Genomic DNA, 15583 nt, shown 5'->3' with positions numbered 1-15583 from the left:
CTTCCAAATAAGGAGATACCCCGGGAATCTGATACATTTACGGCTGTTCTGATAGTCGGGAACCGCCCCGCAGATTGTGCACATGGAGACCTACTCGGCTATTGTTTACGTTTTCGCGCGATGCTGCCAGCGGCACACGAGCCGATTTACTGTGATTTCCCGCAACTTACCATTAAAAACTGACGTCGCCACACATTTGAAAATGACGTGGTCGTCTTAGAGTTAGATTACGTTTTGGTCGCTTGCGGTCCGGATCCGGTCTACCGCGGAGAGATCGGACATTCTGATGTTGAGTAGTTGATTATTTTCCTATTGTCCCAAAAGTGTCCCAAATAGATTTTTCAGTTGTCCCGGCCCAAATTTTAGTGGCCCCGGGACATCGGGACATAGTTAAGATCGAGCCCTGCAATACATCTTTTTTTCGTAGCCTTATACTAGCAGCAGAACTTGTAGGTACTGTTTGTTGGTGAAGCATTCTTGGCAAAGGAAAAGGCACAATTGTTAAAGTAATTGTTTTCTAAGGCTCTTGTAACAGCCCTAATTTGTGAGTCCGTGGTTGATATATAGCACGTGGCAAGTCTGGGTGGTGGGATTTAAACCATTTAAATTACATAGCATTCTACAGACCACATTTGTTTCCCATGGAACAAGAGCGACTGAAAACACTCAAGGATACATAAACAAAAGCGTAGCAAAGCTCCCAACAAGTTCAATGTATTGACTAGTTTGATTATCCTACAAAAACATATTACTGTACTTAATTAGACTAATATTTAAAGTTAACAGTAACCAAGTTGCAACTAAAAAACGATCGGATGCAGTGTATTTGGTTGTTTTGAAGTTTTTGCATTATGTTTTGCTCCCTGTCCTTTATTCATTTTGAAAAAAGTAACATAACTGAACATAGATCTACTGACAAATTTTCCTTAGTATTTTGCATAAATGTCTACTGATTAGAATTCTGCTTTTCCAACATTCTTTTTCTTAACTGTAAGGGATATCATATCTCTGTTTTGTAGTTTGAAGGATAAAACAATATCAGACAGAAGGATCTTGCTGGTTGGTTGATTTTGCCCCCCTCCCACCTATCCCATAGGGCCGTTGCCCCTCAGGTGAACCCTGGGTAATGACCTTTCCCATAGGAACATGAAAAATAATCCCAGAGGAACGTTATGTAGAAGGTGGGAAAATGTTCCTGTCTTTTGTTATACCATGAAGAATGGGTAAAAAATTATGTGCGGAAAATAGCATAATTAACAATCTAATTGCTGCATTCGTGGAATTTTTCGTGGATTTTTGGAAATTTTTGTGAAAAGTGATCAACGTTTATTTTATGTTTTTGACAGAAATCAAAATACGGCTTGGAGTTTTTTTTTCATTCTATATAGTGCATTTACATTTATTTGTATTTTGTAAAGCTAAAACTTAAAAAGGAACAAATTCTGAAGCTGAATTGAAGCATCCCTAGACCATGCAAAAAAATATGTCTCTCATAATCAGTCATAGAATCCCCTAGCATGTGACAGTAAAACTAACAAGATTTTTTTGTGGGGTTCTGTGATCAGGTAGCTATATGTATTCCTTTCCCTCCAAAATATTTTGTGGTTAAAACAATCGTAGTAAAGTAATTTGCAAGATAGAGCACATGTTAGCAGCGAGTTTGTAAGAGATCGGAAACGGTGATCGTTAAGCCGTGAATATTTCCCTGTGTGTTGTATGTGTCCTATAGTGTCTTGTGTCATGCCTCCCTTCCGGCCATGCTTGCCTTTAATCAATGTTTGCTGAGTACCCTAAGCTGGGTTTACGGGATACCCCTGGATCGGGCTCGTTTGTCTGCTCACAAAGCCGGCCAGGTAACGCCGATCCGCCTCCCGTGCACGCGGTGTCGAGTTCCACTTAGCCGCGAAGCGGCCGTTACAACTAGGACGAACCATTCACCCAAAGACACCACCCAAAAATTCAGTTTTACCATTCCCTAACATTCTAGTCAAGCAAGAAAATTACAGTTGACAGTAGTATCAAACTGACTAGGATCTAAAAAGTCAAAGCTTTCCAGTGGTTATAGAATTAATCGGCAAGTTTTTACAGTAAATGAATGGTATGTTCCATGGTAATCAGTTTAAACCTTGCCAGTTTAAAGGGTGCAGCTTGTTGCCATGGTTCATGTGAGTATGTAGACTTCGTTAAAATAATTTTCAATACACTATACTTTATAGAGGGTTTTATTTTCAGTTCACACAAGCTTGGTAATCATTTCTAATTAGTTTTTGATGGGCACAGTGTATTACCATATTACCAGGCTTATTTTGAATGAGCTGTAAGTAGAGCTATACTATATTTTGCAGTAAGCTGAGGCTAAGTCAGACAAGCAATATTTGTGTATGTACACATGTATACAATAGCGTAGTCTCTATAGAGAATATTGTGTAATACATGGTAACATAGGAAAGTTAACCTTGGTGGTTGAAGGTATGCCTACCTAAGGAAGGTATACAGTGAGCTTTCACAGCCAAAACACATGCTGTACATGGTAGAGTTACTGTATTGGGGGGCCTACTTAGTACTGTGATTCACCTTATCTTCACGGTAGTAAAATTTCACGGTGTAAGAAAAATGGACATTTTCACTGAACTTAAACTTCATGTGTGAAGGAATCATAAGTGATTACAACAGGTTTTTCACGGTAATGATAAGTTCGTGGTACAGAGGTGACCGTGAAAACAATGAACATAAAGTTGCAGTGAAAGAAACAAGAATTACAGTATATTGTACTGGATACATTTTGTAGATATCTGTATATAGATAGTTTTGAATTGTATACCCGGTAAACCACCACATAGAAGGTTTGTGGTGAAGAGTACATGCTGCATATCTGATATTTTATTTCTCTTTTCTTTTCGATAAGTATGGTTCTCTTTTCGATAAGTGTGCTTCTGTTTTCGATAAGTGTGTTGGGTTCTTTTACATGCTCGATGTGTTGGTTGCGTAAGTGCGTCGGGTTCTTTTACATGCTCGATGTGCCGGTTGCGTCACCGCTTGCGCCACAGGGACATGCTTAAACAGTACAAATGCTGACTGTGAAATATCTTCTTGTGTTCCTGCAGGTTGGGTTGATCGACACCAATGGTGAACTGGCTGGGTTCGTCAGGTCTCACCAGGACCAAAACACTTCACCCACAAAAGGTACTGGAAATTCTCTTACTTTCGCAAATGGCTTCATGTTGTGGTAGGAGGAAAAATCCTGTTTTTGCTGTGTTTAAAACCTGTGGTTAGAACAGGTCTATGGTGCAGTAGTAATACATCGGAAACACATATTCACGGTGACTTCCTAGGTGAATTTATATTCTTAGCCATTTATAAAATCACTACGAAAGTGTCAAGAATGACAGTACATGTTTTTGCTGTGTTTAAAACTTATGGTTAGAACAGTTCTATTCTGCAGTAGTAATACATTGGAAATGCATCTTCACAGTTCAAATTTCTAGTTGAACTTATAGACCTTGCGAATATAAAACGACTACAAAAGTTTAAAGAATTGCGGTACTGTGAATTTTTAAGTTTTGGTGTAGAGTAGACAAGGAACTTTTGTTCATTTTCAAGAAATTAGCTTGAATGCTATGTCGAGTTGTTAACCGGAAGGGCGCGTATTTTCGCAGTTGCGAACGTGACGCTGTCCAACACGACAACCATCCCCATGATCACGGCGGTGTCGCCCATGAAGTCGTCACCGATGAAGATTTCGGAGACCATCATCCTACCGAAGACTGCCCTCGGACCAGCGAACACGCCCGCTTCTCCTATGGTAGGTCACTGTAGTGTAGACTATTATTATTACAGGTTTGTTGCATCCGATGGCATGTGCGGTGGCCGCCATCTTGATTTTGTGACATCACAGGGTCGCCATACCATTATTTTGGGAGGGGTGTTTTTTGAGGTCGCTAGCGTTCTCTCTATTTTTAACGAATCGGCACACACCTATCACACATTCAACTCAAATAAATAGAAAAATTCAATACCAATTCATACTTATAAAAAGACCCCGTAATCGCTAAACTAACATAGCAAACCTGAAGTATATGTAGCACAAATACTTAACTTTAGTAATTTTAAATCTGTTTGCACTACAGGCTGTATTTAAAGCTTTGTCATAGCAAGACCTGTATTGGTTTAGCTTGCACCTGTGGGCGCCGCCATTTTGTATGTAATCATGCTAATGCTGTGGTGTACGATGAGAAGGGGTGTCGCCATTTTTACAGGTATGCGATTGGATGAAATATGACTTAAATCACGCTGTGCCCTCTTTTTCAGCTCCGAATGGTGGCTGTCAACCGAACACCTCAACAAACAGTCCAACCACAGGTAAGGACATCTCTATTTCTTCAAACTAATCTCTTACAACCGTGTATAACATTAACAGGACATATGTCTTGCCTAGAGCTGTGTACCTAAACAAATTTTAGATACAGGTACAGGTACACGGGTTAAGGTACAGGTCCGGACCTGAACCTGTACCTAAACTACTTGTTCAGAAAATGGTAGATTTTCAATAAGGACAAAAGCATGTTTGAACTGGTAAAATCATAATATTTGATTTATTAGGTATTATTTTTATGAAAACACAGATTAAAATTTGACTCCAGCCATGCAAATGTGTTTTCTGTGCTTTACGGTAATTTCATAGTAATTTTATCTGTCAAAGTGGCCATCCCCTGAGTCAGGTCCAGTACTGATACAGCAGGGTCAGGTATTTTGGACCTGTACCCAATTGATTGTACCCGGTACTGTATCGGTACAGTGTACTGGTACACAGCACGAGTCTTGCCATGTCTTAGGATACAACAACTCATTGTGCTCGTACTCTGTGACATTTATACTTAGGCCACATCAATCTAATTTCTTGGTTAACAGATTTTTTTTTATTATATAGATATAAAAAAAATCATGAAAACAGAAGGCTGGGGTGAAAACTTGCACCTGACCCTGTTCACTCCCTGAAATTGTGTGCACCAAAGTACAAACTTTCCTCTAAGATTCTGTTTTCCTGTTGATTTTCCAATCTAGCATTTTTTTGAAAATTCCGTTAACCAAGAAATTGAAATGGTGTGGCCTTTTAAAGTTTGGAAATGATAATCACATATATTTAACTTCCACTACAAGTAAATTCTGACCTTCCCGCATATCATAATAGCATGAAAATGTATTCTGAAATCTGTATGTAAAACTGTTTTGTTCTGTTGCTTCTATCCTTTCAAAAACTATCATTGTATGAAAACTGCTAACCTATATTAACATTAATCCGCCGGGTTACATATATCCGCCATTTTTAAAAGGTGAGTTTGAGAGATCTCTAGTGCAGCACCCCCAGATATGGACAATTTAGATATACAGGAGTGCATTATACTGGGGGACGTTTGGTTAGAGATCTGTTTGGACGTATCTTTTCAGGGTGGCGGAATTATGTTCCCTGGTAGAATTATGTTACTCTAATTCTTAACGAATGCTGCACAATGCTTGATGTGACATGTTTTAGACTCTAGTTTTAACCCTGTATCCCCCTTAAAACAGCAAAAAATTTTTCAGATCCTCCAACAGAGCCCCGCGCGGCATACCCCGGTGGCGCAGCTGGTTCAAGTTCAGCAGAGCCCTGCCAGACCGCAACAGACAACGTACACCACCGTCGTAACGGACCCCAACCTTATACAAGTCGGGTAAGGGCATAACAGTGTACTACATGTACTGAGCCATTAACAGTTCTTTAGTGTAAAGTGTACAAGATAGAATTCTCCAATTTGCCATTGATATTACCTTTGGCAAGAAGGTTATGTGTGAGTAGGGATGCATACCTCAACCCACCAGGTTCAGGTCTGGATTTGAATCCAGAGGTTTAGGTTCAGGTCCAGACTTATAAGTCCAAACCTGAACCAGTGGCATTTTTGAATAATGTTATAATAGCATAATGCGAGCAACTTGACTAAATTAAGTTGAAGACTCTTTAACAAAGACTACTAATCAAAGACACGGCATAACTGCAGATTGAAATAAACTAAAATTTGTCTTGTTTTATTCACTGGTAAGCTCTGACACAACATTGCAAGTGATTCCTGTAAGTAATTCTTAGGTAGTCTAGTGTAGTCTTTACACCGATTCATTTGACTTTTGGCACAGTTTAGGGATGTGTACTTAAACCCATATTCCGGTTCAGGTCTGGATTCGAATCATTGAGTTTAGTTTTTTTTGACCTGAACCTAAACATTATGAGTCCGGATTCGGTTCAGCGTTTAGGTATGTATCCCTAGGTGTGAGTGTGTGTGTTTGTGAACAGCATAACTCAAGAAGTCGTGGATGGATTGTTATGATTTTTGATTTGTTGGTAGGTATTGGCAAAATGAAAGAAATATTAGATTGTGGGCCCCCACTGACTTTCCATGGTAATGCAGCAGAACTTCCGGTTGTGATATCTCGTGTTCTGGAGATGCTATTGTTGTCGTTTTGGGTGGTGGATAGCTCTTGTAGATCGTGCTTCCATTAGATTTGTTTTGACTTCGCTTCTGACTTTGTTTCAGGGGCCAAGTGAGAAAGAGAACTCATGACTTCATAGAAGCAGACTTCTCAGAAAGGTGAGTGTTTTTGAAGCTTTTGAATCAAAGATTCTCATCCAGTAGGATTGGCTAGTCAATAATGTGTTTGTATGTGACATTACAGCCATGTTTGCCTTGATTATGCGATTCTTACTAAAGGTTCCGGGTCGGAGTTCAAATCTGACCAGGGATAGGGTCATGACCCGATAATCTGCCCGAAGTGCGTAGTCGTCACCCTGATTTCTGCCCCAGATTGCTTGGTGATCGTTTTAGCTGTGCATAGATTTTTTGTATCTCCTGAAAAGCCCGTGAGTTGCAGTATTTTTGGGCCTGGTGAAGCCATTTACTAAGCTTTCTCAGCATATATGCCGTGACCCCAGGAAAACTCGTTTTTTCCGAGCAGGTTCAATCAAAAAAGTGTAAAAAAATTTACATTTTACTATGGTTTCTACCCAAAATAAAGGGACAATGGACAATACCGATAAATACATCGGAAAGCAGCAGAAAACCACTTTTGCCCATGTGATTACATTTTTCGTCCTACTTTTCTTGCCAAAACCTGAGGGTGTCAGTCTACATACGAAATCGTAAAAAACTCCGGTCCGAGACCTAAATGTACAAGTTTCAGCACAGACGCTATGTTCATTGCTAGACCTTGACATGTCAAAAGTCTAACCAGTTCATTGTTTTGAAGCAGTGAGATATCATGTGTTGTTAGTTTAAAGGCCCTTGTCACACAGCATCAAAAGCAATTTGCGGATGAGTCTGATACTTGTTCCCTCAATAATTTTTTGTTCTTTATCATTGGTTGACGCTCGCAGGCCAATGAGCCCAGTTGAATGTGATAGGCTATATTTTCAGGTGAAAAATAAACTGTAAATTATTTTAATATAGGAAAGGTAAATATAGTGGTTGGAGGAAAATGGAGTAGGTCACTGCACTTAATTTTCAATGTCTCAAATATTAGTGATCAAATATTTGCGATGATGAAATTTTAGCTGTTGACTAGTGACCATTAAATCAGTTAGAATTAAGTTACATTTAACAAATCAAGAATTACAGTATGTGATATTGAAATTCATCACAAAGATGACTCAAACTTGTTGACTGTTTGACACTGGGGCTTAATAAGTGTTCTGTTGTTTTACAGCAAAAGGAAGAAGGGGGAGAAGGGCGGGAAGGGCCTGCGCCATTTCTCCATGAAAGTGTGCGAGAAGGTTCAGAGGAAAGGCACGACGTCGTACAACGAGGTGGCGGACGAGTTGGTGGCGGAGTTCAGCGACCCCCAGAGGCACCTGTCACCCTCCGACCAGATAGGAAACGTGAGTGATGGGAGAATCCTTATTGATGAGGGGTGCCTTTGGTAGAGTCCATTCTGGCAATCGGGTTAAATTTTTGATTGGGATAATTTTAGAATACTGTTGTTGATGTTGATGTTGAAGTTGAAATTTTGGCTGTGGTTTAATGTTCGTGCCTCACTTAAACCACAGCGAAAATGCTTAAATTCTGTCTTCTGCACCCCTACCCCCCTTGTTTCAATGGCAAACTGAAAACCATCTCAGACACTCCATTTTCTTCATACTGCGAAAATAAATCTCTTACAACTTAAAGGCATTTACATTAGTCCATTTTGTGGTAAAAGTAATTTTGGAATGGTCCCTTTTTGCTAGAATAAATTTGGAACAGGCTATTTTTGCATGCAAGTGAAATATCTTGCATTAGCTCACGAATGTTGCCTTTTTTAATACTCAACAATATGTATATTTTAAAACAATGTGTTTATTATATTTCTCCCCAGGCGTATGACCAGAAGAACATTCGGAGACGCGTGTACGACGCGCTGAACGTGCTGATGGCCATGAACATCATCTCCAAGGAGAAGAAAGAGATCAAGTGGATCGGCCTCCCCACAAACTCTGCACAGGAGTGTCAGAACTTAGAGGTCAGTCTGTGCAGCGTCAAACCTCTGTACGTAAAAGAACCCAACACACTTATCGAGAAGAGTATGGGTGACCCGGTGTGCTTGGCCAAAAACACGAGCCGTGGCGAAGTCGCATTGCACTACCACTGCTACTTGAAAAAGCATCATGCTTCACCTCAAATGAGGATGCCTTGAAACGAACGAAAAACTGTGCTATACTTCCTCTTGTCAAAAGAACAGGGCTGTCTCCAGGTTTAATTTTTTTTACGTCCCACTCATTGTTTAGGAACTCATGTTTTTGATTTCGGTTATTAAAATCAGTTGTTTTAAGCTTATGAATTTCATGTCATAGAGTTGAGATTTTTGGACAGATGGGACAAAAATTTTGTCCGTCCCAACAAGCAAATTTCCGTTCTGGGACGGTGAAAGCCCTGGAAGGTATTCATCATTTGATGCTACATGTTTACAGAGTTATTAATAGGGAGAAAGATTACAGCTTAGGCCAAAATATATTACTCAAGCAACTGGATAAGATTTTGAAACAGTCAAAATTATTACAGCTTAGGTTTATACTTTCTATTCAACCTCCTATGTTCGACTACTTAAATGTTCACACAGTGTAGATTAGAACAGCTTAAGTTGAAGTCTATGTTATGGAATATGAGTGTGAAATATGCCAAAAACGTAGCCAGTTTGCACTTGATCATCATATCTTTGCACTAGATGAACATTGACCCTTTCTTTCAATGAAAAAAGGGTTGAAAACTAGTTGAAATTTTGCTAACAAATTGTTTTGTTGACCATTCAGCTTGAAAAGCAGCGGCGGATGGACAGGATCAAGCAGAAGCAGCAGCAGCTACAAGAGCTAATACTACAGCAAATCGCCTTCAAAAACCTGGTACAGCGGAACAAGCGCATGGAGCAGGCCGGGACGGGGCCGCCCAATCAGAACTCGGCCATCCAGCTCCCCTTTATCATCGTCAACACCAGCAAGAAAACAGTCATCGACTGTAGCATCTCAAACGACAAGTAAGTACAGAAATAAAACAGGCATCGACTGTAGCATCTCAAACGACAAGTAAGTACAGAAATAAAACAGGCATCGACTGTAGCATCTCAAACGACAAGTAAGTACAGAAATAAAACAGTCATCGACTGTAGCATCTCAAACGACAAGAAAGTACAGAAATAAAACAGTCATCGACTGTAGCATCTCAAACGACAAGTAAGTACAGAAATAAAACAGTCATCGACTGTAGCATCTCAAACGACAAGTAAGTACAGAAATAAAACAGTCATCGACTGTAGCATCTCAAACGACAAATAAGTACAGAAATAAAACAGTCATCGACTGTAGCATCTCAAACGACAAGTAAGTACAGAAATAAAACAGTCATCGACTGTAGCATCTCAAACGACAAGTAAGTACAGAAATAAAACAGTCATCGACTGTAGCATCTCAAACGACAAGTAAGTACAGAAATAAAACAGTCATCGACTGTAGCATCTCAAATGACAAGTAAGTACAGAAATAAAACAGTCATCGACTGTAGCATCTCAAATGACAAGTAAGTACAGAAATAAAACAGTCATCGACTGTAGCATCTCAAACGACAAGTAAGTACACAAATGATTCATTCAGACACCAGTAAGAAAACAGTCATCGACTGTAGCATCTCAAACGACAAGTAAGTACACATAATTCATCCAGACATTGTAGTGCCTATAGCATGTTTGTAAAGAAGAGAACGCATTGGTGTGACATTCCCGAACCTCAGCTGTTGCGACAGAGCCCCTGGGTTTGGGAAATGTTCGAATGCGATCTATTTTTTACGGACATGTACAGCGACATAGACAGTTTGCGAGCAAACCAGTTTGTGTGGTTCAAATTCGTCTATTGTCTGATACATAATACTGTGAATTCATTTTACCTTCTTGGTACAATGTAGTTTTATTTCAAAGTAGGTGGAAAAATGTTTTTAAAATTTGCAGTTGAAATAATTCAGTGGGAATAGAAAAAAACTTATATTCATGGTGTCATGATTTTATGATTTGAGGTTGCTGCAATATACGTGAAAATAAAACTACCACAAATGTTTCACAATTTACAGTAACAGCCAAGTCCTGTATTTTGAATGACAAGACATGTTTGACATAGCTGCTAGTTATTGCAGGTTGATTTTAAAAGCAAACACTAACGGAGGCATTTCTCACCCCTAGGTACGAGTATTTGTTTAATTTCGATAACACGTTTGAGATCCACGACGATATCGAGGTGTTAAAGCGGATGGGGATGGCGTACGGACTGGAGTCGGGAAAGTGCGCGCCTGAGAACCTCAAAATCGCAAAGACACTGGTGCCCAGGGCACTCGAGCCTTATGTTGAAGGTAAGTCTTACAAAAGTTGCATATCAAGTTGTGTACCTAATCGTAACATCAGGTACAGGAATCGGCTTCAGTACTACAGTTACAGAGGTTTAGGTCCAGACCTGTACCTGAACAACTTGACAGTAACATGCAGCTCTTCAATGATGACAGAAACATCAATGAACTGACTTGACAATGTTGACAACTTTCCAGTTTCTACTTTCTACTCAAATTAAAGAGGGTGCTGATTTTAACGCCACACTATTTTTTTTTTTCCAGTGCTAAGTTCTAGGCTTTATGGTAGGACGCATGTGTCGTTAGTCACAAATAAGTAAATACAATGTACATAATGTAAATTTATGTGGGTACAGTCAGTTTACATGCAGGATATGTTAGTCAATGGGGATGGGGGTCAAACCCGACAATAGAATACAACACGGTGTATTCCGTATCGCCGCGGGTCGTATTGCCCGACGGCCGGATGGCGATAAGACCCGCGGGAGGGCAGGGACCCCCCACCCGAAAATGCGCCTGAAGTTGAGAGAGTTTCGTGTCCTCGAACAAAATAGAAATCGTAACAACATCGATTCCAACCTTCGAATCTGGTATTCAAATTTTTGACAGCGGCGCAACCGGCGCGCTCAAAATACATGCTAAATATTCTATGGAAGCCTGTGTGATACAAGAAAAACCCTGTGTGATACAAGAAAAACCCTGTGTGATACGGAAAATTATCACACAATGCGGAATACCCGTATCAAACGTTTTTGCGGCTCAGGTATGACATAAAAGTCATTACAACTAGCTTCTGCTGCCATTTCATCCTTACCGTTATGTAATGGTTGCGTGGCCAGCTTTGTAAAAAAGTATTTCTTGTTTCCTCAAATGCAGAAATGGCCAGAGGAGCCAGCACCAGTACCTCCATAATCGCCGGTCCCAGTGGCATCAAGGCGGGCGTGTCCACCACACAGTTCACCACGGCAACCGCTACCATGGCAACCACCGTCAAGCCCCTCCCATCAGCATCAGCTGCATCATCAGCCCTATCCAGGTTAGTGTGTGTTCTAGTCAATAAACAAATACTGCAAAAATGGTAATACTGCTTTCTCTGCTTAGAGTATTTGGTAGTTGAACACACTACTCTTCAAGCAAAGTTTACAGCTTATTTTTCAGGGATTTTTATTGGGCTTCCTATTTTGTCAACTTGCACAACTGTGTGGCCCAAGGGCTACAGAAGGTGGGCACCACCCTATACACCAAAATGTGTTGGAAGTATTTTAAGTTATTTTTATGTTCCTACAGTGTTAATGGTAGACCTCTTCTTTCATAATGAGTTTTGAGGAATATGATAAAGGAATTTCTGGCTATGAAAATGGGAAGAGAAAGCTGCTTGTGTTGTGTCCTGACTTAATGCTTGTTGTTGTCTAGGTTGCCAGTAAATGTTGACCAAGAGGTTGCTATGGCAACAGCCGGCGGACGAGCCGTCTCGCGCCAGTCGAGCATCGGGTCTTCGAGAGGCGAGACGCCGTATACGGACGACGATGACGACGATTACGAAGACGACAACTAAGACTGCTGTTTGGGGTTGCCATGGTAACAGTTCACGCTGTTGCCATGGAAGCTAGTTTTGGTTGCCATGACGATTTGTTCGTTGTCACTTTTTTGTCACTCAGGTTGAGGGAAAATGAATGGGACTTTCATTGAAATGGGTCAGTTTAGGGGGTATTTCGGTTGCTATGGTAATTTAGCAACAGTGTGTTTTTCTTGTTTGTCAAGGCTACCAGGGGTCGTCACCATGGATACGACCCTACTAATTCCCACGGGCCTTGTCATGACAAGTGATTGTTGTTGCCGAGGCAACGGCATGCCCCGCCTGACGACGGCGGCGGGCGGGTTTCTACAAGCATTTTTGTAGATTGTATACGTAGATATTTTAGACGGTAAGATTTGTACTGTGTTGTATGCAAATGCAGTGATCTCATGACACACTGCAAACTTTCATGTTGGTTTGGGTTTACCCAGAGTACAAAAAATGCAAGCAGAAATCCATACACTTCTTTGTAATTAAAGCGCTTAGGTATTTTATTATCTAATACCTAGAGCAACACATTCACAATAGAAGCCTGTATAAAATGTTACTGGGTGCGCTGTTGGGAAAAGCTTTTCAAGATTAAAAAATAAAAGAAAACACCACAGATAAATTTTTGTCTTGAAGTGCGTGGATTTCTGTGTATCAACGTTAAAAGGTCTAGATAAGAATTACAGAGGAAGTGAAGTTGAAGTTTTTTGATGAAATCAAAATGAACCTGTACAGATTGTAGTTAATTCCGGGGTGAGACTTTATGTATGAGGGGAGCCTGTACTAGTAATGATGCCACTGGTATGGTGTACTGTACTGTAGAAATATCGGACAGAACCACTGATGCAGGGGGGTGTACAAAGTTGTCACTACGTTTCACCTGGGCTGGTTTAATGTCAGAACACTGATTAGAGAGAAAAAAAAGAGTTACTAAAAATGATCAGTTTACTCACCTGTTTTTAAGACAAAGTATCCCTCCTAATTGGATTAAGAGAGGTATTTTTTGTAACCAATAGGAAGGTGGATATTAGAATCATTATGGCAGCATTTAATTAGTGGATTTGCTTGTTGAAATGCAGACTTGTTTAAACAAATCTTTCCAAAGAGAACCTTTGTAAATGAAGGCACTTAAAAGTAGGCACTAATCCTAAATTTGTAATTTATCTGTGTCGTCGTGCTCATTGTGTTCCTAATCTACTACAACACTAGCCTGACCACCCCTGCTGATAAGTGTACTGATCCAGAATCAAACAACTTTGGACAGAACTTTGGGTTGTACCATTGTGTAATTGGGAGTCATGTAGATTAGTATTAGTTGTAGCTTCCAAAATGGGCTTGTAAAAAGAAACCAAAAAAAAAAAAGTTGGATAAATCTTTCTGTCCAAAGTGGTTTGATTGTGCATCAATAGTAGGCACATATATGTGGTAGGAATGAATTAACCTTACCCTTGCTAAGGAAACTTGTAACCACTGAAAATATGGTGGCTTGAGGTTGTCTTAGCATAAAGAAGGTTAAGTAGTTAGGGCCAGCAGTGTGTGTGTTTGGTATTAGTGGTTTGTATTGTATGGAATGCAGCACTCCTATCCCCCTGTCTGTACCCACTCACCCCTCCCTTCCACTTGGTATAGTCCTTTTGATGAGGATGACTTAAAATTACACTAACACAATTAATTATAGAAAAAGAAGTCCTGGTTTTATGTGCTCTCACAGAGTACTTTTACGAGCCACATAAAAGCAGAACTTTGTTTCAGAAATATAAATTGTTACAGTCACCAAATTCCAGGTACTACCGAGTATGTCTAGCACTTCATTCAGTGTACAAAAAGCACTTATTTTCCCTTGTACTGTACTGTAATGAGATCTTGGTTAGGTAACGCTAGCGGAAGCTTGCAGGAATTGAAATTTTGTTGTCTTGAAAAATTCATAATGTTGTGTCAGAAAATCTGGCTCAGAATCGGTGTGAACACTCGGCAAGTCACATTGCACTGCTACTTAAATACAACACAACTTGCGTCGGCGAAGTATTCGCTTTAGTCAACTCAGTCCATTTCATATAGACATCATGTGTGTTCTCACTGCTATGTGTTCCTTGCATATGTGTAAAAAAGACTTTTCAATACAGCGTTCATTTGTTGGTTTCCTAAGTACTGAGCAAGTATTAGGCCTATCTGTACAAAAAAAATGAAACCGATAACAACATTATACCACAACCTGAAGTTGTAGCATTTATTGCTTTGGAACCGAAAAAGCCTACAAGAACCAACAGTACTGGAGTGAAATATTAAGATCTAGAACACTTTGGCACTGGAAATTTACAATTCATGATATCATGTATTATATGACTAGATGTCCCTGTATTACATAGGGGAGGGATATAGTGGTCCACATCACATATGTAATGGCTGAGAGTATATGGTACATGCTGCCTTCCTATTGGTCAGCAGTGCCTAATGTATGCATGATAGCGCAGTAGATTGCTGGCCTGTGATTGGTCAGTCCTTCCTGATTGTACAAATGGTAATTGCTGGCTCCTGATTGGTCTAGAAACAACTCGAGTTGTGACATCACCTAAATTGCCACAAATGTATATCATATCTTGCACTTTTGTCGTAAGATATGTAATTTGAAACACAGAATTGTCAAAAAGTCTTACATTTGATCTAATTTTTAGACATGTTCTAACCTTTTCTTGGTCTTATTTGGAAGTCATTCCTACAACTTGTGTCCTTAGTTTACACATATTTTTGAGTTTTTTGCTTTTACTTTCTCGTTTGCTGTGTCGTTTTTCTAAGTTGAAAATGTCGGCAGATTTAAATACCCAGAGTGCTTTTCAGTTTGCTGTCCCATGGTGCATTGCAGGATTTTGTATTTATACCAACTGTACCCACTGAAGATGATGTGTCCTGAATTAAACATGAGAATCTTTTTCTGACCGTGTTTTGTTTTCTTGTGTCCTTAGCATAAATGATATATATCATGAAGATCAGTGGTGTTGGGTTGAGAGTTAGCAAATTTTAAAAGGCTTTAGATCCCCGTTCCAACGTTTTCTTGTACGTGGCTTGTATAATGCAAATAGGTTTGATGGAATAAGAAAAAAAACGGAATCAGAGTCAGGTTAATCGACACTGGGGTTCGATA

The 15583-nt window shown here is 39.9% G+C and overlaps 1 protein-coding gene across 3 annotated transcripts in view; it reads left to right on the top strand.

Annotated features, from left to right (window-relative positions):
* Positions 1-15371, top strand: part of LOC136423657 (transcription factor Dp-2-like) — a 30422-nt gene extending 15051 nt beyond the window's left edge. For 2 of the 3 annotated variants that reach the window (XM_066411915.1, XM_066411917.1), the window contains 11 exons: positions 3105-3183; positions 3657-3802; positions 4309-4359; positions 5566-5708; positions 6564-6617; positions 7729-7900; positions 8377-8520; positions 9308-9528; positions 10720-10886; positions 11757-11916; positions 12294-15371. In XM_066411915.1, the coding sequence (XP_066268012.1) occupies positions 3105-3183; positions 3657-3802; positions 4309-4359; positions 5566-5708; positions 6564-6617; positions 7729-7900; positions 8377-8520; positions 9308-9528; positions 10720-10886; positions 11757-11916; positions 12294-12435 (1479 nt within the window). In that variant the 3' untranslated portion in view covers positions 12436-15371. The remainder of the gene's footprint in view (positions 1-3104; positions 3184-3656; positions 3803-4308; positions 4360-5565; positions 5709-6563; positions 6618-7728; positions 7901-8376; positions 8521-9307; positions 9529-10719; positions 10887-11756; positions 11917-12293) is intronic. The other variant, XM_066411916.1, reaches the window with a different exon arrangement.
* Positions 15372-15583: the final 212 nt, after the last annotated feature.

Source organism: Branchiostoma lanceolatum, chromosome 17 (assembly GCF_035083965.1).
Source record: "Branchiostoma lanceolatum isolate klBraLanc5 chromosome 17, klBraLanc5.hap2, whole genome shotgun sequence".
Taxonomy (NCBI): Eukaryota; Metazoa; Chordata; class Leptocardii; order Amphioxiformes; family Branchiostomatidae; genus Branchiostoma; species Branchiostoma lanceolatum.
This window is presented reverse-complemented; position numbering and strand designations above follow the sequence as displayed.